Source organism: Nycticebus coucang, chromosome 2 (genome assembly GCF_027406575.1).
Source record: "Nycticebus coucang isolate mNycCou1 chromosome 2, mNycCou1.pri, whole genome shotgun sequence".
Classification (NCBI taxonomy): domain Eukaryota; kingdom Metazoa; phylum Chordata; class Mammalia; order Primates; family Lorisidae; genus Nycticebus; species Nycticebus coucang.
The window spans coordinates 129,803,014-129,830,755 of NC_069781.1; the positions used below are offsets into that span (position 1 = coordinate 129,803,014).

A 27,742-nucleotide genomic window follows, 5' to 3' on the forward strand; every position below is an offset into this window, starting at 1 on the left:
TCCTTCCTTTCTTTTATTTATTATTATTATTATTATTATTATTTAGAGACAGAGTCTCACTTTATCACCCTCGGTAGAGTGCCATGGTGTCACAGCTCACTGCAACCTCCAACTCCTGGGCTTAGGCGATTCTTTTGCCTCAGCCTCCGGAGGAGTCTTTTTTTCTTTTTTATTTTTTTGAGACAGAGTCTCACTCTGTTGCCCTGGGTAGAGTGCAGTGACTTCATAGCTCATAGCAACCTCAAACTCTTGGGCTTGAGCAATCCTCTTGCTTCAACCTCCCAAGTAGCTGGGACTACAGGTGTACACCACCATGCCCAGTCAATTTTTATCTTTTAGTAGAAATGGGGGTCTTGGTCTTGTTCTTCTTCAGGCTGGTCTCAAACTCCTGATGTAAGGTGATTTACCTGCCTCGGCCTCCCAGAGTACTAGGATTACAGGTGTGAGCCACTGCACCTAGCCAAATTGGGGGCTTTCTAAGGGCCCATTGTTGGAAAAAGATGCTGTCACATTTAGATGATATGGAGGGGACAACTATAAAAGTCTGGAGAGATCTTGGGTTTTTAGCAAGTTCTCTCAGAGCACTTCATGATCTAAATTTTCATTTCAAATGAAAGAAATGGATATTGGAAAGTATATGTCCCCTGAGGGTAGTTTGTAAAAGATGGATAACTAGAATTCCAGTCAACCTATATCAAGAGAAGTCTTGACTGCTGAAATACTGGCATATGGATATGTACTTAAGCTTTAAGTTAAAGAGATTAATGTGTATATGTCTACATGTGTATATTATATATTATAAATGTATATAGAGGGTGCCAAAAATGTATACAAACTTCAAGAGATGTTGTCCATGTATTACTTTTTGAAGATACTTTTTGAATTGAAGGTACTATTAACTGGTCAAGTAGACATGCCACACCCATCCATTTTACCTGCATTTACACTTTTTGGGAGAGATTGATTTTTACTTCTAACAATATCTCTTAAAATGTGTATACATTTTTTGGCTCTCCCAGTATGTATCATTTTTCAACTCCCCAACCTCCACGGCCTCAAGTGAGAAGTCCTTGGTAAATCACCAGTATCACAGCAACTCAGCATCTCAGTGGCAGCTTCTGTTTCCATCCACGAAAGTTAGGTCACTTGGGTGCCCTAGATACGCGTAACGGCGCAGCAATAGGCAGCCCTTCTCCGACTCCCCTTGTCGGAGCCCTGCCCCGCGGAACTAGCCACCCGCGGGCCAATCTCTCTACAACGCCACCCGAGTTCTGGGCTGGGTAGCCCAGCGCGCGACGCCTCAGTATGTCCGGCAGGGGGCGCTGTCCGACCACACTGGCCGCGTCCGGCCGCGCTCTGATTGGCTGGAGGCCGTGGCCCGCGCCCACTCCGCCCTCCTCGTCCCCTAAGTGACGCGGCTGTCCAGCTCCCTCCCCAGACTGCTGGCCTCCCAGACGGTGGCGGGGCCGGACTGGCGTGGCTGAGGGGACAAGACCAAGGCAGGAGAGAACCGGCTGGCCGGGAGAGCTCCACACATCCAGCAAAATGCTGTCCTGGCGGCTGCAGACGGGCGCGGAGAAGGCCGAGCTGCAGGAGCTCAACGCCCGGCTCTATGAGTACGTGTGCCGGGTGCGGGAGTTGGAGCGCGAGAACCTGCTACTCGAAGAGGAGCTGCGCGGCCGGCGCGGGCAGGAGAGCCTGTGGGCCGAGTGGCAGGCCCGCTTCGCCGAGGAGGCGCGCGACTTGCGGCAGCAGTTGGACGAGCTGAGCTGGGCCACGGCGCTGGCGGAGAACGAGCGCGATGCGCTTCGACGCGAACTGCGGGAGCTGCAGCACCTGGACGCGGAGGCGCGAGCCGCCCGCGGCCGCCTGGACACCGAGCTGAGCGCGCAGCGACGGGAGCTGCAGGAGGCGCTGGGCGCGCGCGCCGCCCTCGAGGCGCTGCTGGGCCGGCTGCAGGCCGAGCGCCACGGCCTCGACGCGGCCCACGAGCGCGACGTGCGGGAGCTGCGCGCGCGCGCCGCCGGCCTCACCATGCACTACCGCGCCCGCGCTGCCGGCCCCGCCGAGCCCTCCCGGCGCCTGAGGGAGGTGCACGACAGCTACGCGCTGCTGGTGGCCGAGTCGTGGCGGGAGACCGTGCAGCTGTACGAGGACGAGGTGCGCGAGCTGGAGGAGGCCCTGCGGCGCGGCCAGGAGAGCCGGCTCCGGGCGGAGGAGGAGACGCGGCTGTGTGCGCAGGAGGCGGAGGCGCTGAGGCGCGACGCTCTGGAGTTGGAGCAGCTGCGCGCGCGCCTGGAGCAGGAGCTGCTGCGGATGCGGGAAGAGTACGAGCTACAGGCGGAGGAGCGGCAGGTCGGTGCGCGGGGTCGCGCCCTACGTGGTGGGATGGGGCAGCGGCGGATGGGGACTTGCAGCGGCTTCACCCGGGGCCCGCCCGGAAGATCCCTGATGGGCCTGGAGCCACCTTACTTTGAGCTGCTGCAGGGTCCTGACATCTTTTTAGCTCTGGAAGAAGAGCACCGTCGGATGGTCCCATGCACTCTGTGGACGAGTGCCATGTGGCAGGTCCCAGTGGATAGCTCCGTCCCTGTCACATTGTTAGGTCGTCGGTTTCTTTAGAATTTGACTTCACTGGGTGCATCCTAACAAATGCCCCTGTTTGCTCTCGGTTTTCTTTTAATTCTTGCGCTTCCTAGACGTAGTAGATCTAGATCTAAAAGTCAAACATGAAAGCTCTCTGACTTCCAAAAGTGACAGACCTGTCGCCTAGAGGGCTCCTCAGGGGAAAATTCAGGATTGCTTTCTAAAACGGTTCTTATTTTGCCAGAATGATTGTGGCTGTGAACTGGTTGTGGCTCCCTGGGCGGCTGCTTTGTTTGTTCTTGGGAGGGGCAGCTACCACAATGCAGAAAAGAGCTTGATCAGAGATACTTTGCACATAGTACAAGGCTGACTTCAAATCTCTGGGTAGTGTAAACGTGGGAAAGCAGGGCCCTGTGGCAGGATGTTAGTACAAGTGCAGAGTAATAAAAAGTTGCTGTTTTAGAGAAACAACCCCTCTGACACCAACAGGGCAAAACCTGCGGCTGGTTTGTGATATGCCCAGTCCAGTCCTGTCCTGTCCTAGTGTTTGGCCCCTGCCCTGTCCAGCCTCACCTAGAATTGGAAATATTCCTAAGTTATGCTATCAGTAGTTCTCAGGAAGACAGTTGAAATAATATTTGTGCAATTTCAGAAATACTTTAAAAGAACAGTTTGTAGCTGTGAGTTAAAGATTTGAGGCTGTGATTTTGTGCTCTTTGAAAGCTAGAAGTGAAGGGAGCATGGGGTTATGGTATGAAATGCCTGGGGTGGTGGTGGTGCGGCAGGATTAAAGAATCAACAAAGATCTACTGATTGTCCCTCAGCCCCCCCCCACCCCCCGGAGGGGACTAGAGTTTCAGTATTCAACAGCTAGAGACCAGATGGGAAATCATAGAAAACAATATGGTATTAAATTGTTTGAGATTTAATCTTCTGAACTGTGAGTTTTGTTTTGCCTCCGCCTTGTCATCTTTGGAAGTATTTAGTCTGGGCTTTGCTGTAGGTGGAGCAAGGACAGGGACTGATGCAGTGTGTGCTGGTGTTCCTCCTCAGTGACAGAGGCCAGGCCAGGGTGTTGAGTTCCACAGGGTGAAAGTTAAAGAGCTTAATGCAGGTGTTCACAGATTTTTTAACCAACGGTATTATGACTCTCAAAAAAAAAAAAAAAAATGTCTGCCACACTTAACTGCCCAGGGCACCCCTTTGTAGGGAGCCTTAACTACCACCTCAAAGGGCCTGTTCTGTACGAGCGGGTTTGGAAAATGCTACTTTGAGACGTGCTTTGTGAACTAAATGCTTGCCATTTGCTCAGTTGGCTCATTTCAGACCTTGAAACTGTAGTCCCCATTTTTTTTTTTTTTTTTTTAGCAAGCAAAATCTTTTCTCCCCAACAGTGAAATTTCCAGTGGAACCCTAAATCTGAGACAGATGAATGCAGAGTTCTTCTAACTGGAGGAGAGGCAGGAATTTGGAAGTGCAGTTAGAATCACTGCCCAGATTTGTGATGCAGGGACCACGGGGAAGTACCTATTCTGAGGTCACACTTGCCCGGGGACCAGGACCCCACTCTCTTTCTTATCCAGTGATGCCTTTCTCGGTGGAATTTACCTCTTTCCTCCAAAAGTAAAGAACAAGAGAAATGTTAGTAAGAACTTGGATTTTTTTTTTTTTCAGTTCCAATTTGTGGAGGTTTCTTGGTACTGAATGTTGGCCATATCCTGAATCTTTCCCCAGTTAGTTTAAAGCAACAGTATTTCAAATTGCATTCCAAAAGATTCAAACAAAAAATCTAAAAAAATGCTAGAAATTATGTTAATGGGTAAGTACTGATTTAACCCCAGACTTGTAATTTTTTCAGGTTCTACAGAAGCTCACTCTGGGGCTAGGGAGACTGAAAAAGCCTAAAATCTGGTTTAACTGGTATTCCATAATAAATGTCACATTATTAAGAGTTAGTCTTTAGCAGGTGCTTCGTGTCTGCCAGGTACCACAGATGCCAAGCCCTTCACAAGCATTCATTCTTGGTCATCACACCAGTCTTAGCAGGTGGGTACTAATAATATTAGCCCCATTTTACAGATGATAAAACTGAGGCACATAGTCCATCTGGTTGGTAAGTAGCTAAGCCAGAGTTCAGTTCAGACTCCAGTGCCTGAGGACCTAACCACTGGGCAACATTTCCACTCTTTTGTCTGTTCTATCAAAGAAATCTTTAACTAGTATTTTCTTGCATTTGTAGAATAATGATAATTGCCTTTCCTAAGGGCTAGTCCAGAAGACTCTCTCAAAGTCCTAAAATGCTTTTAGACCCTTTAAGCTGGCCGTTGTCAGAAGAGTTGTAGCATTAAATCTCTTTCATGTACTACTTTCTATGTTCCATGTGGCTTAATGCTCCCTGTTACCTGGAGGCAGGAACTGGAGTTGGACACAGTTCCAACTGGGTGGATAGTCGGTGGTCCCCGTATACAGCCTCTCCCTGGCCGCTAGCCCTGTTCTGCAGCTGAAAGGGAAAAAATGCTTCCTTGGACTATACTTCTGGGAAAACAACTCCTTCCCAGATGGCTTCTGTGCCTTCTGCATGTAAGACGATATTTGTCGGCTTGCCCTGTGCCTTAGGTTTATCTAAGAAAAGTTTGCTGAACTGACATCCAGGTTCCTATTATATCATATGTGATCTAGATTATTTGAAGCCTGAGTAACATACCCAGTCTTACAGGAAGGAGCTTCAGAAAACACTTGATGACATGTGATCTATGTCAACTCTAACACTGAGGTTTTTGCTCAGTGTTTTTCAATCTTTTTTCTCTATGGCACATTTGTACCTGTAGTTAAACTTCCATGACACACTGAAATTGTGTTGATCAAAAAAAAAAAAAAAAAAAGAGCAAAGAAGAAAAAGGAATATATGTACTATGCTTTCAGCTTCTTTTGAAAATAATTTAGTAATGATCTTTAAAAATTTTCACAACGTACCTAAGATCCCCTCACACCTCATCAGTGTACACATTGGTTGAAAATCTGTGTCTTAGGTGCTGAGGCCAGCTGTTTGTGAAAGGCTTCCAACCGCCCAAAACATGATTGAAAACTTTTCCTTCCTTTGGCAGGGGGATGGGAATAGCCGTGTGGCTAGCAGAACTCTGTACCTGTCCTGCCTGGGCTTGGATCCTGACTTTGCTGCTCTCTGGGCGGGAACCTTTCTGCAACTCAGTCTCTCCATTTGTGAAAAATGGGAATAATGAAGGTAGCTCACAGGTCGTATACATCCAGTTCATTTGTCTAATAGCTATTAAGGGGTTAGTGTGCTGAGCTTGGTTCTTCTTAGCTGGAGAAATAGCAATAAAAAATTACCAGACAAAATAGAGAAAATCCCTTTACCTCAAAGACCTTGAGTAGAAACAATGGAGCTATGGGGTGGGGGGTGTTGGCAGCCAGGATGCCATTGTGGCTGGGGTCCTGTGAAGGAGGAGGAGAGTGGCCACTACAGGACTTGGGCTTTTGCTCTGAGTACTGTAGGAAGCCGCTAGGGGGTTCTGGGCAGAGAGGAGTTGGGACCTATAGTCTTAGTGGGAATTACTCTTGCTGCTGTGTTGAAAACAGAGTATTTTGGGCAGGGTGGGGCCAGGGAGACCTTGTTGAGAGACTGTGTGATTATTTGGGCTAGAAGTGCTGGATGCTTGGACCAGGAGTGGGAGTGAGGGGGCTGAGGAGGGGACCTGCTTTCAAGTTGAAGCCAACAGGATTTGCTACCAGATTGGATGTGGTTGGGGAAAGGGAGAAATTGGAGTTGACCCCAGGGCTTGTGGCCTGAGCAACTAGAAGAAGGGGGTACATTTTTGTTGAAGGGGGATCTGGGTGGAAAACTCCCCACCACATTTCCACTCCAACCACATTTCCATGTGAGTCAGCTCTTCCTAAAGTGCCAAATTTCCCCTGTTTGTTTGAGATGCTCTCATTATAACTCAAGGGGATTTAAATAGTGTGATAATCTCATTTAGACAAAAAAATCAAGTGTGTTAGTAACAATAAGCACTGATGAAGTGCTAATTTAAGTATTTACAGCTCTGGCACCTTGAACTCAAGTCATATTTTACAATCCCAGTTGGGTATCTAAGAGGCATCTCAAACTAATGCAAGATTCTAAGTGATGGTGATATTTGTGAGCTTTGCCTGTCCTGTCTGTGTGACTTGCTCAAGAAAGGGCAGCTCAAGTTTGGTTAAGGGAAAGTTAGTTCCTTTGGTACTAACAGCAGTGTGCTTTCCCTGGTGCAGAGCTAGATTTCATCATTGGTTGTGATGCTGCCCAGAAGTTCTCTAAATAGGGAGGTGACCTCTCTCCCAGGCTTTTGCAACACCAAGTGAAACTTTCTGCTTTGGTTAGAATTAGCGTTCCTAGTGGGTACTCCATTGACTCTGCCCTAGCCATAGCTTAAACTTCTGGCAAAGTGGGGCCCCAGTCTGAAGCTTCATTCAGTGGCAGGATTGGTTGGGACCCAACAAGTCTTACGTTCCTACTTCCAAAACTGGCTAATTTTCCTTTGGCAATTTAGGAAGAGTTGACTCATGTGGAAATGTGGTTGGAACTGTACTTATGTCAACTTAAACACAGTTTGATTTTCCTTTTTATATTTCATGGGGTACAGACCTCTGTTCTCTGGAAAGAGAGAGAATTTTCTTGCGTAACCCTTTGACAAACCTGGGAAATTTTGACCTGCTTAGGAGGTTAGTGGTCAGAGAATTGAGTTCATCTGATTTTTTTCCTAAACAGTTTAACAACACTTGAACGTTTTTGTAAAGAATAAATTACTATAAATTTTTAATTTTTACTATTTAGGCAAATTTCCTAAAGTGATATATATGTTGCACATTTTATATCATAACTTTGTTTCCGGATTTATAATCCCTCTAAATTAGAGAAACATAAGATTTTAACACTGAGACTTAACTATAGAACACTTGAAGGTTGTGGCTAAGTTCTGGCAATTCTCTCACTTACATCAACACTGGTGAATTCTCTTCTCTGGTGAACCTCTTTATCTGTTCATAATAACAGATAAAGGGAGTCTGTTAACATATATCCACCCTGGGACATTATCCAGTTGCTCTTAGATTTGTTCCTTTGCTTATGAAGTGAGTGTATGATGCCCCATAATCATATCATTGTATACAGTTATGATTTAATAAAAAAAAAAAAAAAGAGCTGAAAAAAAAAATAAAAAATAAAAGCTAAATGGTTTTGGGCGGCACCTGTGGCTCAAGGAGTAGGGTGCCAGCCCCATATACCGGGAGTGGTGGGTTCAAACCTGGCCCCGGCCAAAAACTTAAAAAAAGAAAAAAAAAATAATAAAAGCTAAATGATTTTGATTTTTCTTTTTAGTATCCTTTATATATTAATACAAAGAAAACCTAACAACCATCATTAGCATAGAAATAGAACTGTTATGGGAAGCAGAACTATTTACATGCTGATCATGTAATTAAAAAATGATAAATTCAGTGTCAGGTCTTAGTTACATTCATTCGTTGGTGTCACAGACATTCCATGTTTATTGTGAACCCTCAGGATCTCACCAGCCATTGGTGAAGGGATTCCATCAACAAGGAAAGTATGTTCCCTCTCTCAGTTGCCTTGCAGTTTTTGAATTCTACAAAGACAAATAGGTTAGTTTAGTTAATTATGTTAAGAACTAATGCTAGTTCCTATTACAAACCAGCAGTTAAAAGTATGCAGACGTACTGCAATGTTTAAATATTTGCTTGGTTGATTATTTCCCAAAGGAACTAACCACTAGGAAGAAGACAGAAAACTGTAAAATGGTACAAAAGAAGCCACTGCTTTTATTAATTATAATATATTATTGACTTGAAATGGTACATTTTCAGGAGAGTGATATCATCATCATTTCCTTTCAATTCACTTCCGCAGCTGGGTGTGGTGCAGCTTGTATGGAGGGTCCCGGCCCAGGGGCGGGTGCCAAGGGCAGCAGTATCTCCCATCCTGGGAGAGAGAAGGTGGCCTGAGGCAATTAAGCCGGGGCAAGCAGAGTCTTATGGAGGGCCTGAGGGTGTGTGGACAGGCACCGAGGGAGCCCTTAATTAGCTACACTGTACAAGGACAGTTCAAAAAGAAGATTCATACCTGGGTCTGGATATTGTCTTTTAGGCCCGTAGTCATCTGTCTCCCCAAATGATTTTAAAGTAGCTTTTCTAGATGAAACAAAGAACTATAGATCAGTTATCTGTTTACCATCGGGGAAATCATGACTTTGGGGCAGGGGACATTCTAGTTCAAATTTTGAGTGATGTCTGTCTGAAATATTGTAGAACCTCTGATTTCTTGTCTTGGCTTATTTTTGGTACATCTGAGTTGACCAGTTGATGTATTTATTGGTTTTCTTAAATGGACTGATGTCTGAACCATGGGGATGATTTGAATAAACTCCTAAGCAGGAGAAGCCTGTGTTCTGTCACAGTCGTCCATATGCAGTAAAATAATATCTTCCGTATGGAAGGGAGGCAGTATTTGAAACCATCCTTGCAAATGTCTGTGTGTTCAATAAGCTTAGAGGGTTTTCATCTTTTTTTTATGCCCTGTACCTTTGGCACCTGAAGTTTTTTTTTTTTTTTTTTGAGACAGAGTCTCAAGCTGTTGCCCTTGATAGAATGCCTTGGCGTCACAGCTCACAGCAACTTCAAACTCTTGGGCTTAAGTGATTCTCTTGCCTCAGCCTCCCAAGTAGCTGGGACTACAGGTGCCTGCCACAGCCTCCAGCTATTTTTTGGTTGTAGTTGTCGTTGTTTGGCAGGCCTGGGCTGGATTCGAACCCACCAACCCCAGTGTATGTGGCTGGTGCCCTAGCCACTTGAGCTACAGGTGCCAAGTTCTTGACCCGGTAAAGCTCCAGTTCTCTGATCTAAAAGCCCCTCTATTCTCTTCAGAGAGTGATCTATTGCCTGGAAGATGAGAAGGAGAACCTCACCTTGGCCATGGCTGACCGGCTGCGAGACTATCAGGAGCTCCTGCAGGTGAAGACTGGCCTCAGTCTGGAGGTGGCCACTTACCGGTAAGGATGCTGTGTAGAGTCAGCCTTGAAGCCAGGGAAATCATCCTCTGGGGAGTCCCCGTGGCCTTGTGACAAGCAGAGAGCAGGCCTTGGTATGGCCAGGCAAGAAGTCCAAGGCCCAGAGGAGGAGGAGGAAGATTAGGGCCTTGCTCAGACCACCCAGCAGGTATCCCCTTACACCTTCACCCTTAGCTGGCTTGTATGTTTTGGGCCCTGGTTTAGAGCTTTAATATGTCATCATATTGGATCCCAGAAACTAGAAACTGTTGATAGATGAACAAGCTTTGCTCAGAGAAGTTACAGAGCTAAAAACTAGAGAGACAGGATTTGGGCCCAGGAAGTCTTAGTCTGTCTGCCTGTTCTACTGTGCTTCAAATCCCAGGCTCTGATGCCACCCTGCATGGGTTTGGCCTTGAAGCACTGCATTTCTGCCAAGAGATTGACATGGTACTCTAGGGCAACTGGCTTTGTTTATCTAGATACTGATCAACCGCATGAAAAGGACACAAAGCACTCAAAGGGGCTAGGTGCTGGGCAGGGCAGGGCAAGGAAAACAATCAAGTCCTCTGGGCAGGAATTTTTAGAGCCTAGGATTTCCCACTTGAAAGAAAGATTATAATTGCTAACATTATGGAACCCTTACTGCCTGGCACACACAGTGCTTAATTCCTTGCTGCTGGTCTCTGTTCTCAGTCACCCCCTGAGGTGGGCACCACTCACTACTTTTATAGTTGAAGGCCTAGATTGTAGGCTGGTGAGGAACAGAGCCAGCCGGAACTGGCTCCAGACCTGTGCCTTACCCACCAAGCCATATGAAAAGGGCACCGTGCCTGCTTTGTTCCTAGGGTTGTGAGCATAAGTCTCGGGAAGGGGTGAGCATGCTTGGGAGACTGCTTCCGCCGAGAGTAGAAGGCATGTTGTGAATGCCATGTTCCAGTGGCACTGTCCTCAACAGGTGAGGGAGTTGGACCTGGAGAGGATAAGAAGGAAATCAGCTCCCCTGGGTAGGGGCAGGGCAGGGGCAAAGTCCAGGCCTAGTTCAGCAGCCTTTGTAGGCTGCCTATACAATCTTCTGATCATGATTTTTGTTCTAAGAATATCAGAGTGCCCTGGGTTGCTTTGATGTCCATTAAACTAACGGCTGGTACATTAGTTCACTTTGCTGCCTTGGGCTGGCCTCACTGTCTTTATCGTATAGAAGCTTTGCATCAGCCAGGATTAATGACAGTGCTTGTGACTATCAGTGAAGAGGAAGCCTGGGCCCAGGGAAGTTGCTAAGAGGTGAATTGAGAGGTAGTCCTGGGGCCCAGCCAGCAGGGACTTTTCTGGATCCCCAACTGAGAGCCAAGCTGTGGCTAAGTTCTCCAGAGAGGACTGGTGGTCAGGGCTCAGGGAGAGAGAGGAGAGGAGACATCAGCCAGCTGGTCCTTCCAAAGGTCCATCCCTGGCATTCTCCTTGGAAATTTCATGGGGGAACAATGGCAAAATTAAATCCGTAGGGTATTGAATCACATGCTCAGTTAGATGATCTAAACTTATTGATTAAGGAAAATTTGAAAACATTGAGGCTTTATTTGGGCAAGAAAATATTAATCTGGATTTTTCTTCATCTGCAAGTGAAGGAGACTCTTTTCAGACTGATTCATGCCAAAAAAGGAGTTCATTACCCAGATACCTGACAGAGTCCTTAGTTTCAGACACAGCCGGTCCAGATGGTACAGGAGGTTGGCAGCCATCTGTCCTTGCTTTGTGTAGTCTCTTTTTTTCTGGGCCCTTCACAGCCTGTGACTACATGGGCCCCGGAGTAGCTCTAGCCTTAGGGCCACTCAGCCATGTCCCCTTATTCGAAGGAGAGGGCCTCTTCCCAGCAATCCCCTCGGAGCTCCAGGGCCCAGCTCTCTGGCTCTATGGGGTCATATGCGTATCCTGGATCCCATCCTTGGCCAGAGGGATAAAGTTCTCTAGAGCATGTGCAGGGGACTGGAGGGTGGGGGACAGCTTCTTGTTAGTCACATAGACTGAAGCTGTGGTGGGAGCAACCCCCAAGTGGGTGCTATTCTGGAACAGTTGCCAGGGAGGCCCAGAAGGCTGACTTTGGCATCTGCATCAAGGCACCTCATGTCCAGTGAGTCTTTCCCTGCAGAGGCAGTTAGATTTTCTCATTTCCTTTCCATAATAATTCTTTGGGTTAGAATCAGGAGACCTTTATTTTGTGTTTTGTCTCTCTGGGACTTTGAACCCTTTTCTTTCCCCTTTTGCCCTACCCGCTGTTCTCTGTCCTGAAAAGGCATACTGTGTTGCTGGGCATCACGTGCAGGAGTCCAGGGCCTGCCTTTTCGGTAGGGCGTTTCCAGCCCCTCCAGCTTAGCTCTGTCAGGGGCACCCAGCCTGAGCCGTTCTTGCCCACTGTCAGTCAGCAGAGACAGAGTTGATTGCTTCTGTCGTCTCTGGCATCTCCCTAACCCAGTTATGGCCTGACTCTGCCATCTCCTAGGAATTTAGGAGCCATCATTGCTTTCAGGGGAGCGAGTGATTGATTTCAGTGTTCCATTTTCTGCTGCCCAGGTTGTACAGAGAAACTGAGGTTGCCTTTGGGAGCCTGCCCACCCACCCTGCTCAGCCTCAGGGGCTGGGATCACTGTATTCCCTCCCAACCCCTGTCTGCCAGTGCTGCAGGTCTAGTCTGGGAGATGCCTATAGATGAAAAGACATACAGACAGTTGAACAGAACCAATTTAGTTGTATATAAACCAAAGACCTGTAACTTTTTTAATCACCAGTGAATGCCTTGAGGATAAGCCCTTGTCATCCCTTATGTGACTCTTTTCAGTATAGTCTATGCTGGTGCTCACACTCTGAGGACAGGTGTGAAAATGTGTCGCTGTTCAGACCCTTCATCTTTCACCAAAGTGCCCATCTGATGTTTGTTTACAAAGCTTGACCCACCTGTGGTTGGCCATTGTTCCTCAAACTGCTTAGTTGACCATCTGATTTAACATCTCATATGTAAGAGAAGGGACTGTGGCTTTTTAATGCTGAAGGCACATTTTGCTGGAATTTCTGAGTCCAGTTCTTAAAAGTCCAGAGCACTTCCCAACCCAGATGTTTGGTCCTTCCTGGTAACCGTCTAAGGCAGCAGTTCTCAACCTGTGGGTGGCGACCCCTTTGTAACAATGAAAATACCTAGCGGCATTAGGAAGGTTGAGAACCACTGGTCTAAGGAGAAACATTAAAGTTATCATAAAATAATACAATTGTATACTTATAGTTACCAAATATATACTTGTAATTTATAAATAAGTGTATAAATAAATATTAAACTATTTTAGATTGCACACAAACTATATGGATACCCTGTATAGTTGAATAAACTAAACATAAGATAAAACTGAAACAAAGCAAACCTTAGAGAGTCCAAGGTGGAGGCTGGTATCACACCTCACCGATCAGCCGGTTTGTGGCCAGGGAAGATGCTGGTCCCTCACCTGGCAGGAAAAGATGAGAATGAGACTTTGAGATACCAGAGGACAGGCAGCACTGTCCCCGCCCCTTCCTCCTGGGTTGCAGGTGGCAATGAGCAGGAGTCATGGGCTGAACTTGGGTCGGGGTACAGAGAGAAGAGGAGACATGGTCCTGCAGGCTGGCACTGGTGTAGTTGGGGGCTGGAGGTGCTTGTCCATCTGATGTGTGATCCTGTAGTGTGAGTTTCACTGCACTGGCCCTGAGTGATTAGAGGGGAGAAGCTCAGGTACAGTGCAGGGTCATTCGCAGCCTGGATTGCACCTGGGAATCTCTCAGTGCTAGAGATTCTGACTAGATTAGAGCGGGGAGGCCTCACGCACGGTGGTTTAAACCTCCTTGGATGACCAGTGTAAAGAACCACTGCCCAGAGCCTCACTGCTTTTAGGGTGTTGGTATCATGAGACGTTGCAAGCTTGTTGGAAATGCAGAGTCTCACACTCAACCTGGACCTTCTGGATTCCGGGTGATACCGTGTGCACACGCCTGTCTTCAGAGGGCCTGTCTCAGTGGCAGCCTGGAGGACAAGACAAAGGATGAATTAATGTAGGATAGAGGAAGAAGTCAGGATGATACTCAAGTTTACATGTGTCAGTCTTGTCTGTAGTCTTGTGTGGCTGTCGCTCTAGAGCTACATCTGACCTCCCTAAAGTGACAGAATCCTGTGGAGCCACCTGGAGAGAACACACTTTAGAGAAAGTAGTGACTCAGGTTGGACGGAATTAGGATCCCTGAATACCCCAGAGGTGTTCATTCCTTTAAGTCTTACTTTGTAGAATTATGTCAAAATAGTCTGTCTAGTTCTTCCTGACATTTGTTATGAACATTTCAAACATAAGAAAAGTTGAAAGAATTATTAACACTCTTATACCCACCAGCATGAACATTTTACTGAATTTGCTTTATCTCATGATGGTCTACCTTGGTATCATCACCCATCTTATTTTTTGGTGCATTCCAAAATAGCTGCCCATACCTCTGGCTGTTAGTGAATAGCAAGTGATGACCGCTGCCCTGTGCTCAGCACTTATCATGTGCCAAGTGCTTTGTAGACTGACTCATAACGTCACCAAAGAGGTATATTTTGCATGTGTTGAAATTCAAGTTCAAGGAGGTTGTGATAAAGGTCACACAGCTAGTATGTAGAAAGGCTGAGATTTAAACCTCAGGCCTTAAGTCAAGGCTTTCCCCCTTCATGCCCTGCTGATTGCTGAGTTAGACAGAAAGGGGCTGGTGTACTGGGACACTGTGGGCAGAAGATGGTGGAGATGCTTAGCTCTAGAATAGTGACGTGCTAGGTTCATGGGGAGGTGGACCAAGCATGCAGGGAGGGCCTTCTAGAAGAGGCAGCACTCACAGGAAGGGAAGCGAAGCCAGGAAACAACTGTGCAGGAAGGGCTTTTCAGGTAGTGGGAGGAATAGCCTGGGTGAGGCTCTGAGGATGGATTTGTGGCCATTTGTGGCATTTGGGTGTCCCTGGGTAGTTCAGTTTTGGGGGCCTGCCACGGAAGGAAAGATGAAAAATGGGCAAGAGCTGTAGCTGTGAAGCCTTGAGTATTTTGTGAGCTGGGATCTGTGCCCTCAGGCTGCTCCAGAGATGCTGGGGATGCAGGGTTTGTTGCTGGGCTCAGGGGACTTGAAAGGTATGGTCAGTGTGGCCTTAATGTTGAGGGCCATGATAAGGCAGCATGGACCTAAGTAGCCTCTTACATGATAGGAAACAAGAAATGCTGCAAAAGACCAGACCAGAGGGGTGGGTGTGAGAATCAGGAGGGCCGTGAGGTTGGTCAGGGTCCTGAAAGAAGCGGGAGGTGTGAGCAGACATGCGGGAGAGGTAGAGGTGGAAAGTGAGGCGTTCACATGGCAGGAAGGACCTGGCGTGTTTAGGTAAAAAAGTCAAATAAGATGCTAAAAGACTAGAACGCGCCCTTCAAGGAGGTGCTGTAGATGGTTCATTGCCACCTAGTGGGGGCACATAACGATGGCTCAGCGACAGGATAGAGGGCTTCGGGCCAAGGTGCTGAGGAGAGATTTCCAAAGGATGTAGGGTTCATTGAGCTGGGCCTTTGGAAGATGGGGGAAGTGGGGAGATGGGAATTGGACTGGCAGAAGGGAAGCAAGGAAGGTCTCCACGTGGGCAAGTTTGGATGAGAAAACAAGTGCAGGGAGGAAATTGCAAGGTGAGTGAGCAGAGGTCTGGGAAGGAGGCAGATTGTGGGGGACTTCCAAAGCCAGGCAGCTGTACTGGGGCTTCCCATGGCAGGCAAGGGGCAGTCCCAGGGACAGTGCCATGTGGTGGGGGAGGCAGCTGCAATCAGGAGTGCAGGAGGCTGGGAGTGGAAGGGGCTTCTTCTGGGCAGCTGCAGGGAGGCCTAAGGAGTTCCCCCTAGTCACCAGAGTTTGGGCAATGAGGACCTAGTATAAGTAGCCCTGGAGCCCAAGGAGCTGTGAGGCCCTTGGGTGAGACCAGGTGAGCTATGTGCTGTTTGCCACTTGCTGCTGCAGGCTAGGCCACCCAGCACACAGCCCTCTCCCTAAAGCAGGTGCTTATGAAGAAGTGCTTGATAATCTGAAGATGATGAAAACATAGCACTATCCAGAACCTGCAATGTCTCCAACCCCTCTCACTGCCGATGTGAGGATCTGGTCCAGATGTTACAGATAGAGAACTTACAGAAGCTCAGTTAGAAAATAAAAGTCCTCCAAAAGCCCTTCCCCAGCCCCTGCCTATGCACACACTCAAAATAGAGTCCAGTCGTCTGCAATCCACTCTTAGAAAATACAGTGGAAAGAGCATGAGGCTGTTACTGAGTTCAGGATCCTGAGTAGGGTGCTATGGCGTGTAATGTAGGGCAGAGGGACGAGACATCCCTGTGCCCTACATTACACAGGGCTCTACATTGCCCTACATCCCTCCTCAAAATCGAAACAAAAGCAACAATGCTTGGGGGGTGGGGGAACTGTGTGCAGAAACCACCAAAACTGAGAGGCCCATCCTGGGTCTCTGAGCTGGAAGGCAGACGATGGAGGCTTCGTCTGTTTCTGTTGGGAGGGGAAGGATGTAATAATTGTTCCGAGTCTCACCAGAAAGAAAAAAAGGAAAGCAGTGCCAAAATGATTTTTCCAAAGACAAATCCTGAAGGCAGTCTTAGCCAGATATGAAAATGTAATGCAGAGATTCATTTACTGCCTGGGATCTTTAAGGCAAAAGGCCATTAAAAAGGTTAAATTGGAAACTACAACCTCAAAAGATGCACTTACTTGTCTGTGGGGAAGGCACTGTGTCCTCTGCGACCCCGGTAAGCAGAAGCAACGTTTTTTAACTGAGGGAAATAGGACTTGGTTTCTAGGCTAACATGGGCTACTAGGGTAGCAACCTGGGTGACTCCGAATGTTTATAATTCCATCATTCTAATGACATTTTCTGGCGGCTCCGTTAGGTTTTAAGTCACCCATTCTTTTCGTGTGTCTGTTCAAAGGAAAACATTTCTTAAGGGTTTCTCGAGATCTTGCAGAAGTACATTTTTAAAAAAAGTTAAATCATACTTTTCTTTTGAAGGATTAACAAACTATTTTAACATGGAGACTTACCTGGTAACTAGATAAAATATTTGAAATTAATAAAAACTTGTAGTTTTAAGCATACGTAACTGAGATGATCATCTGGTACACGTGGCTGAGGCCAAATAAACAAATGAACACTCAGTTAACTGTAAAGCGTAGGTGACCAGCCTCTCTCCCCCTCTTGCCCCACTTCAGCTGAAAATCAGTTTCCTTCCACAGTGGTGAAAGGCAGAGGTGGCGGTGGTGGTGATGAACATGATATTGCTGATGTTTATTGAACACTTGCTCTGTGACAGCCCTTGATCTAAGACCTTCCTGCTTGCTTAATCACCTGACTGCCACCAAAAGCCTATGAATGCTCCCCATTTCAGCATAGAAGAAACTGAGCCACGCAGGGTCGAGTCACAGAAGTATGAAGTGCAAGCTCGGGATTTGAGTCCAGACATCCTGACTCCGGAGCCTACTCCATTAACCATCCCTGTGCTTCCTGTGTGTGTTTTAGGAGTAACTTGGTCTCTCTGTTGATCATCTAACTTTTTTTCCAGCCTCTAATATTGACATGGAGATGGCTTTGGGGATGTGATTTAATACTGGCCACAGAGGGAGTCACCAGAAATGGCCCGGCATTGTTACTTCCTTGGCTTCATGTAAAGCTGGAGGCCATCTGCGCCTTTCTCATTCAGGCTGCTGTACTGGTCACATGAGTGGAATCCTGCCTGTCTCCCCTCTGCTAACCTCCCATCCTGTTGTCTTCCAAGGGGGCCCCAGACCAGAGCTTCCCCCTCCATGGAGCACAGTGACGAGGCTGAGGGAGGCAGTTCTGAGGCTTTTTCCTCCCAGCTCCAGCATCTCCCTTTCTTCCCCCTGGTTTTCCACCTAGTTTTAGTTGGGAAGCACCATGTGAACCATCCACTGGCCCTAGGACCCAGCAGGCTCTGCATAGACATCCCTTCTGGAAACATCCTCTGATTGCCCCTCCTCCTTCTTGTCCTCATTTAAATGGGGGTGGTGTGCAGTGTGGCGGTGTGGTGCCCACAGTGCTGAATCACAGTCGACATGCCCAGAAATGCCATTAGGATAATCTACCCCAGACAGAGAGCCCTGCCTCAGTGCCTGATGAGGACTCAGGTGGCCCATTAGGGCCTGGAGCCCGTCCAGAGACCACATCACCGTTCACTTCCCCACTGTGGGTTTGGGTTGGACTCCCTAATAGGGCCAGAGACTCAATTTTCCTGCACTTGTTTGCTTATTTTCCAGCTGAAGGGGCCGCCAACCTATGAGCTGTATGAAATGCTCAGGAATAGTCCATGACTCAGGGGGTTGGCATTTTTCAGTCTCCATGGCTTGAAGGCTGGACGCTTCCCTCACTGCTCTCAAAATAACCAGGCTTGATGGCAGCCTCAGAGAACACTCTACGCACTTCTTAAAGTTGTATTAGTCTATTCCTTAAGAATGACCCTTGAAGAGCTTTAGAGGAAATCATGTTTCTGGCCTCTCATCGGCAGTTTTTTTTTTTTTGAAGCAGTGTCTATGTCGCCCTTGGTAGAGTGCTGTGGTGTTACAGCTCACAGCAACCTCAAACCCTTGGGCTTAAGTGATTCTCTTGCCTCAGCCTCCCAAGTAGCTAGGACTATAGGCACCCGCCACAATGCCCAGCTATTTTTTGTTGTTCTTGCAGTTGCATTGTTGTTTTTAGCTGGGCAGGGCTGGGTTCGAACCTGCCACCCTTGGTGTTGTGGTGGGTGCCCTGACAGCTCAGCTACCGGCACCACCAGTGCTCCTGTCTTCTTGACTATAGAGCAAGGATGCTGACCAGAGGCATGTATGGGGCAACTCAAACTGTGCAGCTTACAGACGTGAGTGCGACAGTGGTGCTTGGTGTCAGCTAGGGCTAGTGAGGGCCCTGGGGATGGGTGGTGGTGGGGATGTCTCGTCCTTGTGCCCTACATTACACACCATAGCACACTACTCAGGGTCCTGAACTCAGTAATATCTTCATGCTTTGGATTTCTCCTGAAAGAAGAACAGGACATTCTCCTTGGATTCCCTCAGGGATGATCTTCTTAATCATGAACTCCACTGCACCCCCAGGACCTGTCAGTGATGACCTCTGTTGACTGAGCTCCTCACAGGCACCTTCTGTCCTCACTCAGGCAGGTTAAGGGAGAGGCCTGTGGTGCCTGAAGCTCACTGCTGAGCTGGCTGGGGAGGATCTGAAGGAGAACATGGCTCATCTCCCCATGCCCTGTTCAGGCTCCCTTAGCTGTAGGACTCCCTCTCTTCTGTTGATGTAATCCTGGGGTGCAGACTCTGAGAGTCTGGCTTTCACCTTGAACATTCCTCATACCATGCAGACCTCATAATCGTTTGGGCAGTGGAACTATTTGTTTCCTGGAAACTAAAGTGCTTGGTCATGAGGGTGTGGGACTTACTGAGTTGGTGTCCTGTTTCCTGGCCTTCGCCCTGAGTGGAGGGCCGGGGATGTGAAGCCGGAGGGCCCCTGACTTCCCGCGTCAGTATGTGTGTGCTCTGTAGTCACAGCTGCCATGGCAGGCCCTCCTGTGTGCACCTCCGGGAAAAGTCCTCTTGGCCTCCTTTGCTGTCTTGCAGCTGCTCACGGGGTTCTCACATTCATGGGGATCACCACGTTTAAAATGGATGGAAATAAGGCAGGGTGCAGTTTGCCTGAAGTGCCAAGTCCTGGCTAGATCTGGGCTCCCTCCTCTGACCTTCTGCCCAGCTCTCATTAGTATCATCAGCATTTCCAAGTGGGCTCTGGTCTGGGTGCCCTTTGCCATGTACAGTGTATTTCTTGGAACCGGAGTTAGTGATTTCACATGTTGCTCTAGCAACCAAATGACTGTTGAACCATGACAGGCTCATTCTCTCCTTAGTGCTGGCTTCTGAAGTGGTAGATGTGAATATCCACTTAATGAAGACTGTGTAATTTTAGAATCTTGGAGCTAGACCTAGCCAAAGAAATCACCCAGTTGGGTACTTTTCATCATTTTATTAAAGGAGATAATAAGATGCCACAGTGGACGGAGTGAGGCCTGGATGTGGGGAGGAGTGGGTCTGCGTACGTCCTTTTGCTTTTCTACCTATCTGCCTTCTGTCTCTCCTCTTTTTGTCAGCTGCAAGATGTCCTCATGGAACCCACTTCGAAAATCAAAGATGCAGTCCAGCTGCCTTACAAACAAGTGTCAGTCCCTGCGCTGCTCCTAGTCGGCCCTCTGCAGGCTGCCCCCAATTTGACTCCAAAAAGACCCCATTGGGGGTTGCAGTTGTTCTGAGCCCTCTAGCCCAGAGTGACATGCCCACGCACAGGCCTGCTTCCCACAGAAGCCAGGCTCTACCTGCCCTTCCCTCCTGGGCCCACCTCTCTCAAGCACCCTGGTGATTAAGCTTTCCTTGCCGTGGATAAGGAGGACTTTCTAGAGGGGCTTGGCTGTGCAGTGCTGCCGAGGCCCTTGCCCACTCTTCCTGTTCATTCGGCTAATACTGGCCACACAGCTGTTGGGTGGCAGGCTCGGTGCTGGGTGCCTGGGACGTGGCAGTGAGCAGAGCAGGGGAGCCTGGCCCAGGTCTGCTGAGGCTGGTGGGTGGGCATGCCAGCCCCATGGTGCAGCCTTGCCCCAGCCACTCTGCCGACATGAATCCTAACACACGGGGCATTCTGACATTTCAATTTCCTAATGAATTACTTTTAAAAATTATTTTTACAGGGCCTTATTGGAAGGAGAAAGCAATCCAGAGATATTGATTTGGACTGAGCATGCTGAAAATGTGCAACCAGGTAAATGAAAGGAAGGCTAATTATTTAACTTAAAAATACTTTCCAGGCTGGGCACAGTGGCTCACTTTTGTAATCTCAGCGCCTTGGGAGGCCACAGTACCATTGTGCTACTGCACTATAGTCTGGGCAACAAAGGGGGTCCCTGTGTCTAAAACACAAAATGCTTTCCATCTGAATTGTTCATTTCATGGATAGATAGTAAAGCACCAATTATCTGGAAGAACAGGAGTTAGATATGGTGTTCAGATAACAGTAGTTCATCTCTCTTTTATATACCAAATACATTTTGGTTTAATGGGACATAATTTCAATTATGATATAAATAAGAGTGCGGAGAAGTGCTTGATAAACTCATGCGTTTGGGGGTGCTTCCTAGCCAACATGGAGCAGGAGCAGAGGGGCTGATGGCACTGAGCAGTAAGAATGGTGAGGAGAAAGTACACGTGGATTTAGTTACCACACAAGAGTTCCTGGGAAGGGACACTTTTGCTTTCCAGATCAAAGAGCTATGGTTGTAGCACAAGTGCAGGGAAGCAGGGCTTTGAAGGGCAGGTGGTCAGCACCTTGGAACCTGCTGCCTCACCAGCGCAGGGATGGGAAGAATTACATTGTTTCCTCAACCTTAGGCTGGTGTGTGCAGCTCAGGAAAATGTGCCCAGGTGCTCTGAGGATTGCCTTAGTGTAGGCCAACTATAGGACAGGGCCCATGCTTCTGTAACTGCAGAACTGACATAAAAGAATTGAAGTTGTGGGCCAGATGCAGTGGCTCATGGCTGTGATCCCAGCACCCTGGAAGGCTGAGGTAGGTGAATCACCTGAGCTTAGGAGTTTGAGACCAACCCTGTCTCTACTAAAAGTAGAAAAACTAGCCAGGCATTGTGGTGGGTGCCTGTAGTCCCAGCTACTTGGGAAGCTGAGGCAAGAGCATCAATTGAGCCCAGAGTTTGGGGTTACTGTGAGCTGGGATACCACAGCACTCTACCTAGAGCATATGAGTGAGACTCGTCTCAAAAAAAAAAAAAAAAAAAAAGGCAAAACCTGTAGTGTTTCTGTAGCAGCATCTTTACAAATGAGGAGGTTGTCAATGTGAAAATAACTTAGGAAGTGTAAAAATTATTAATTTTGTTAATACTTGATCTAATACAGAAATCAGTAAAAAATAACAGCATATAAACAGGGGTTATATTGTGGTATTGGTATTCAGTAATTAAATACTTTGTAGTTATATGTTCTCTGGTGAAGTAAGTAAAATAAACTTATCTCAACAAAGTAGTAATGAATGATCTCAAAATATCCTAATATTGTGAAATTTCAGCCATAAAAACAACTAGCACCTCTGAGTTTTCTGCACATGTGCTGTGCTTTCTGTCAACATTGATGTTTTTGTCAGAGTGAGTGAGTATTTTCAGAGCAGTAACTGGGGAAGAGTGCTAGGCTAAAGTATTTGTTGTGCTGCCTTTCACTGTAATAGGATTTTTAAAACTCACAAAAGATAATTTGGGCACTGAAAATAGTGTATTTATAATGTCCTTTCTGTGGTAATAGTATATATTTTGTGTGATGGGATGGGATTTGACCTGTAACAATGTTTAAAGGTGAAAAAAAGTAATAATGTCTATCATTTTAACGAACTGTTTGTTCAATTTCTACAGAATTCAGAAGCAAGGCCTATCAATATACTGACTCAGTATTACAAAGGGAAAATCAAAGAAATCTGTTCTCAAGGCAGAAAGCAACTTTGGCAAGTTCAATTCCCAGCTCGGCAGTCTACTCCCACCGGTCCGGATACCTTGGATCTCAGACAACAATGTCTACTGGAGGTGCTGCCAAAAGGGGCTCGGAATACCCTTCCCTGGCCCCTACCTGGCACGAAAATTCTTACAGAAAAATTGTCAATGGTCAAACCAGCTTCAGAACTTTTTCTCCAACCTATGGTCTTTTAAGAGATACTGAAACTCAAGTGAAAACGTTCACAGAAAGACCAAAAGCTGAAGATACAAGGGACGCCCCCACTTACTTAGCCAAAGATACTACAGTTGCCCAGGAGTCACAGCGAGACAACGTGGCAGCAGGTGCTCCCAGAAGCACTCAGTTAAATGAGAGGACTGTCACTTTGGGAAAGAAAACAGAAGTGAGAACCACAAGGGAGCAAGAAGGAAGCAAACCAGGAACCATCAGAAAAAAGCAAGAAGAGAAAATGTTTGATTCTAAAGAGAAGGCTTCAGAGGAGAGAAATTTAAGATGGGAAGAACTGACAAAGTTAGATAAAGAAGCAAGAGAGAGAGAGAGCCAGCAAATGAGGGAAAGGGCTAAAGGGAAGGACTCACTGAAGGAGAAGAGTGTGAGAGAAAGAGAGGTGCCGATTAGTGTAGAAGTATCCCGGGACAGCATACCAGAGACGTCCCCTAAAAGTCTGCAGACGCAGATGCCAGGAAAGGAGGATACTGGTGACGGTGCAGGTACAGGTGGAGAGGTGGACACCAGAGAGGCACGGTTCAGGTTGGGCACTGGTGATACCACCAGCTCTCTGACAGGTGATTCCATGACAGAAACCATAGCAGAAAACATCGTTACCAGCATCCTTAAGCAGTTTAGTCAGTCTCCAGATACAGAAGCAACTGTTAATTCTTTTCCAGACACAAGAGTCACTTACATGGAGAGGAGAGAGCTTCCTGGTGAAAGGAAAACAAAGACCGAAATAGTTGTGGAGTCTAAACTGACTGAAGATGTTGATGTCTCCGATGAGGCTGGCCTGGACTACCTTTTAAGCAAGGATATTAAGGAAGTGGGGCTGAAAGGAAAATCAGCTGAGCAGATGATTGGAGATGTAATCGAACGAGGTCTGAAAGGGAAGGAGGGGAGAGCAAAGGTGGTCAATGTGGAGATCGTGGAAGAGCCTGTGAGCTACCTAGCTGGTGACAAGGCAGAGGTGTTCTCTGTCCCATTCAAGGTGGAGGAGGTTGATGATATGTCTCCCGGCGCCAAGGGGCTTGTTGAGGAAGAGGAGAGTTACGAAGAAACCGACGTCACATTCTCAGTTACTCAACGTCAAAGGACCAGGCAGCCTCAGGAGAAGGTAGCTCACGTTGAAGAAGTGACAGAGGCAGGTGACTCAGAGGGAGAGCAGAGTTATTTTGTGTCGACTCCAGATGAACACCCTGGGGACCATGATAGAGATGACAGCTCCGTGTACGGGCAGATCCACATCGAGGAGGAATCCACCATCAGGTACTCTTGGCAAGATGAAATTGTGCAGGGGACGTGGAGGAGAAAAAAAAGGGATGATGAGGTCGGTGAGAAGGTTGTGCAGCCCCTGGATGTTCCAGCACCTTCTCTGGAAGGGGATGCAAGTTCTGTTCACTGGAAAGAACAAGCTAGAAGTGGTGAATTTCATGCTGAACCAATAGTCATTGAAAAGGAGATTAAAATACCACATGAGTTCCACACCTCCATCAAGGGCATGTCCTACAAGGAGCCCCGGCACCAGCTTGTGGAGGTGATCGGGCAGCTGGAAGAAACCCTTCCGGAGCGCATGAAGGAAGAACTGTCCGCCCTAACTAGAGAGGGACTGGGTGAGTCAGGGGGCGTTTCAGTCGATGTAAAGAAAGTCCAGACCTCTGGTGGTGGTTCTGTGTCCTTGGTGGCTGAAGTCAGCCTCTCTCAGACTGTGGATGCTGATCAGTTAGACCTGGAGGAGCTGAGCAAAGATGAAGCCGGAGAAATAGAGAAAGCCGTGGAGTCAGTGGTGCTAGAGAGCTTGACCAAGCGACATGGCTCAGCACCAGGAAGCCCAGGCAGGGAAGGCAGAGTGGAGGCCTCGGCTGTTGGCATCAAGCGATGGGCCACCAGGGAACTGTACAGCGCCTCTGGTGAGAGTGGGGGAGCTGGCGGGGCCCCCGACAGCAGGGAACAGCTCGCTTCCCACGGCCCAGTGTCAGCCACTGTAGAAGTCAGCAGCCCCAGGGCCTTTGCTCAGTCACACGTGCTGGAGGATGTGAGTCACTCTGTAAGGCACATTAAACTAGGTCCCACTGAGATCTGGAGGACTGAGCAAGTCTCGCAGGGAGGACCCACTACAGGAGTGGTGGAGGTAAGTGGGGGAGGTAACCTCAGGCAGGCAGTGAGCTTCACCGGAGTGTCTGGTCCCCATCAGAGTCAAGCATCCAAAGAAGCCTTCTTCCAAGGCCCTGCCCCTGCCTGTCAGGAGGTGGGAGGCACAGAAGACGTAGGCCCAGCAGAGTTTTCCACAGACACTCCCGACATATCAGGGAGGCACAGCACATATGGCCCCAACCAGTTTCATGCTGAAAAGGAAATTACCTTTCAGGGTCCCATTTCTGCGGCAGGGAAGGCTGGTGATTCCTCTGCAGGGGAAGAGGCAGTGGGTATCCACACTTCCGTGAGGCACCTTCAGTTAGGCCCTAAAGGACGGTTCACTGAGCAAATCCAGTTTGTAGCCCCACTTCCAGGCAGAATGGAGTCAGGTGTCACTGAAGATTCCGTGCCCACAGAAGAGTTCCCAGGGAATGACATGTCCATCAGACGTGTCCGTATTGAACCCCAGAGGCATCAAACCACTGAGCAGATAGTTTACCATGGGCCAGTCCCCCAGCACGTGGAATTTAGTGCTTCAGAAAGCAGCACTGTCTGCAGAGAGGGCTCGGCAGATGTGACCCAGGCCACTTGTAGTTACACATTGGGGGGTAAAGCCCTAATGACTGAAAAGAGTGCCCTCCAAAGGGTCATTTCCAAATCTTCTCAAGACGATAATGTGGAAGACATGTCAGAGGCAAAAGTGACATCGGGCATTAGCAGATCCTTTAGGCACATTCAACTAGGTCCTCTTCCTGGTTCAGCAGACCCCCTTGAGCTGGGTGGTTTAGTGGATGGCGGTGGAACACTAAGGCACATTGCCCTGGGGCCCAAAGAAACTTCATTTACCTTTCAGATGGATGTGAGTCACATAGAGGCCACCCCCCGCTGGACACAAAAGGCAGGAATGGAAGCAGATGATCACAGTATGTCTGACCGTGGTGCCTGGAGAGACACGGACAGTAGGAATGACCAGGCAGCCAGCGCGAGCTTTACCGCCCCTGGGGGAGCTGGACACCAGGTCCACGGAGAGCAGGGCAAGGCACAGGCAGAGTTTGATAAAACGGTGCAGTTGCAGAGAATGGTAGACCAAAGGTCAGTGATCTCGGATGAAAAGAAAGTTGCTCTCCTCTATCTAGACAATGAGGAGGAGAATGATGGGCATTGGTTTTGATGAACAGAAAATATTTTGTTTTAAATGACACCTTATTTGGTAACATACCAACATACAAAGGCCTTATTTCAAGGGGTGGGGAGAAGCTCACTTGTAAACCCTCCCCCTTTTTTGCTTTCTTTAAAGTTCTCCAGGCAGTGTCAATTTATTTTAAAGTTAATCTATAAAGGTTTAAAATTCATGCTTCATAAGGCATTGGCATTTTAATTTGATTTGGGACTTTTACAAAACACTTCTTTTTCCTGAAAATGTCTCTCCACTTTGGGAGACAAAGTTCTACCACTTCTGCACCTGGTCACAGACATGGCTTGCATCTGCTTAAAAACAATAATTATCTTAAGGGCAAGATGCCTAAACATTAACCAGATTAAAGTAATATTATATTAAAGAGTAAATTTTGTTTGCATGTGCTACTAAGAAATAATAAACTAACATTTTAAGGGAAAAATAAATATATTTTCTTCCAAAGTCTTTCCAAAAAGAAATCCTTGGAAATAAGCAGACTGCTTATGTGAAGAAAATTTTGCTAAATGATTTCATCTTTAGGAAAAAGTTGCAGATGGAATTAAATGAATTGCTGTCTATGTGCAGAACTTTAAAAAATACAGTATTTTATTTATGGAGAGGACAGCTGTAGTCTATTATAACATTTCAAATTACATTTGCACAGCTTCTCCTTCACTGGACCCATGAATAGGGGACATGGTTATTGGGTGTCACTGAGGGTATCATTTCTTTTTTTTTTTTTTTTTTTGTAGAGACAGAGTCTCACTGTACCGCCCTCGGGTAGAGTGCCGTGGCGTCACACGGCTCACAGCAACCTCTAACTCTTGGGCTTACGCAATTCTCTTGCCTCAGCCTCCCGAGCAGCTGGGACTACAGGCGCCCACCACAACGCCTGGCTATTTTTTTGTTGCAGTTTGGCCAGGGCTGGGTTTGAACCCGCCACCCTCAGCATATGGGGCCGGTGCCCTACTCACTGAGCCACAGGCGCTGCCCGAGGGTATCATTTCTTAACGGCACTGGGTCGTTAGGTAGCGCACAGGCTGAACATTTTTTTTTTCCATTGTAGCCTGTGTTCTGGAGTAGCAGCTCCTACCAGACTGAGTATATTCAAGCTTCTATGTGCCCCCAGCCCTTAGCACCCAGACACTTAACGTCACAGGTGGGAGGTAGACCCTAAAGATGATGACGACAATGTCAATGCTCAGACTGCAGCTGCACTGGCAAGTGGGTTGCATGCAGGAAAATTGGAAACACAAGGTAGACTGTGCCTCCCAAAGAAGCCTTTCTCTGCCCCTTTCATGGCCCCCCCTCATGGCTCATGGCTGTGTCTCTGAGCTCAGAAAGATGCAAATGCAACAGTCACTAACCAACCTTGCAGAAGCTTTTTTGCACTTTCAGCAGAAATCTTTACCGTTGTTGGGGTGTTTTGTACAGGAAACAAATAATACATTAAATAGAATAAGCTATTTTGAGGAAGGAACTGGGTGGCTCTGAGACCCTTAGGACAGGCCCTGGAGGGGAAGAAGGCCATCACTCTGGTGGGCCACAGGATGAGGACCTGCAGGTTCACACCACCGAGTCTAAGATGGTAGATAGTGTGCTTGGTTTGATTTGTTTTATTTTGCACATGGGTATTGTTTTCAAAGCTTCTATCTTTAAAGATATAGCATCACATAAAAATAGTATCTTTAGCCTACAGCAATATTTTAGGCTAGTTTTTTTCACATAATGTCTGAACTGTACTACTTCCTGTGACACAGTATATCATAGAACTGACTGTAGTGTGCTGAGGAATAGCGATCTGAGGTTATACTACCTTCAGGTAGGTTAGGATGACAGCATTGGAAGTTCTTCCCTCTCGGTTCACAGGGTGGTCCTCAGGGTGGTCATCCCCAAGGATGCTCATCTCTGTTGGTCCTGATAGCAGAGCAGCTACAGCAGGTA

The 27,742-nt window shown here is 47.6% G+C and overlaps 1 protein-coding gene across 2 annotated transcripts; it reads left to right on the forward strand.

Annotated features, from left to right (window-relative positions):
- The first annotated feature begins 1,420 nt into the window (after positions 1 to 1,420).
- SYNM (synemin) lies at positions 1,421 to 26,529 on the forward strand. Of its 2 annotated transcripts, XM_053581794.1 has the most exons (5): positions 1,422 to 2,355; positions 9,523 to 9,647; positions 20,456 to 20,526; positions 22,179 to 24,616; positions 25,475 to 26,527. In XM_053581794.1, the coding sequence occupies exons 1-5, from the start codon at positions 1,546 to 1,548 to the stop codon at positions 25,790 to 25,792; spliced, it is 3,762 nt and encodes a 1,253-aa protein (XP_053437769.1). In that variant the 5' UTR covers positions 1,422 to 1,545; the 3' UTR covers positions 25,793 to 26,527. The 2 variants fall into 2 exon arrangements, with proteins under 2 accessions (XP_053437768.1, XP_053437769.1); XM_053581793.1 differs by having other exon boundaries at positions 1,421 to 2,355; positions 22,179 to 26,529.
- Positions 26,530 to 27,742: the final 1,213 nt, after the last annotated feature.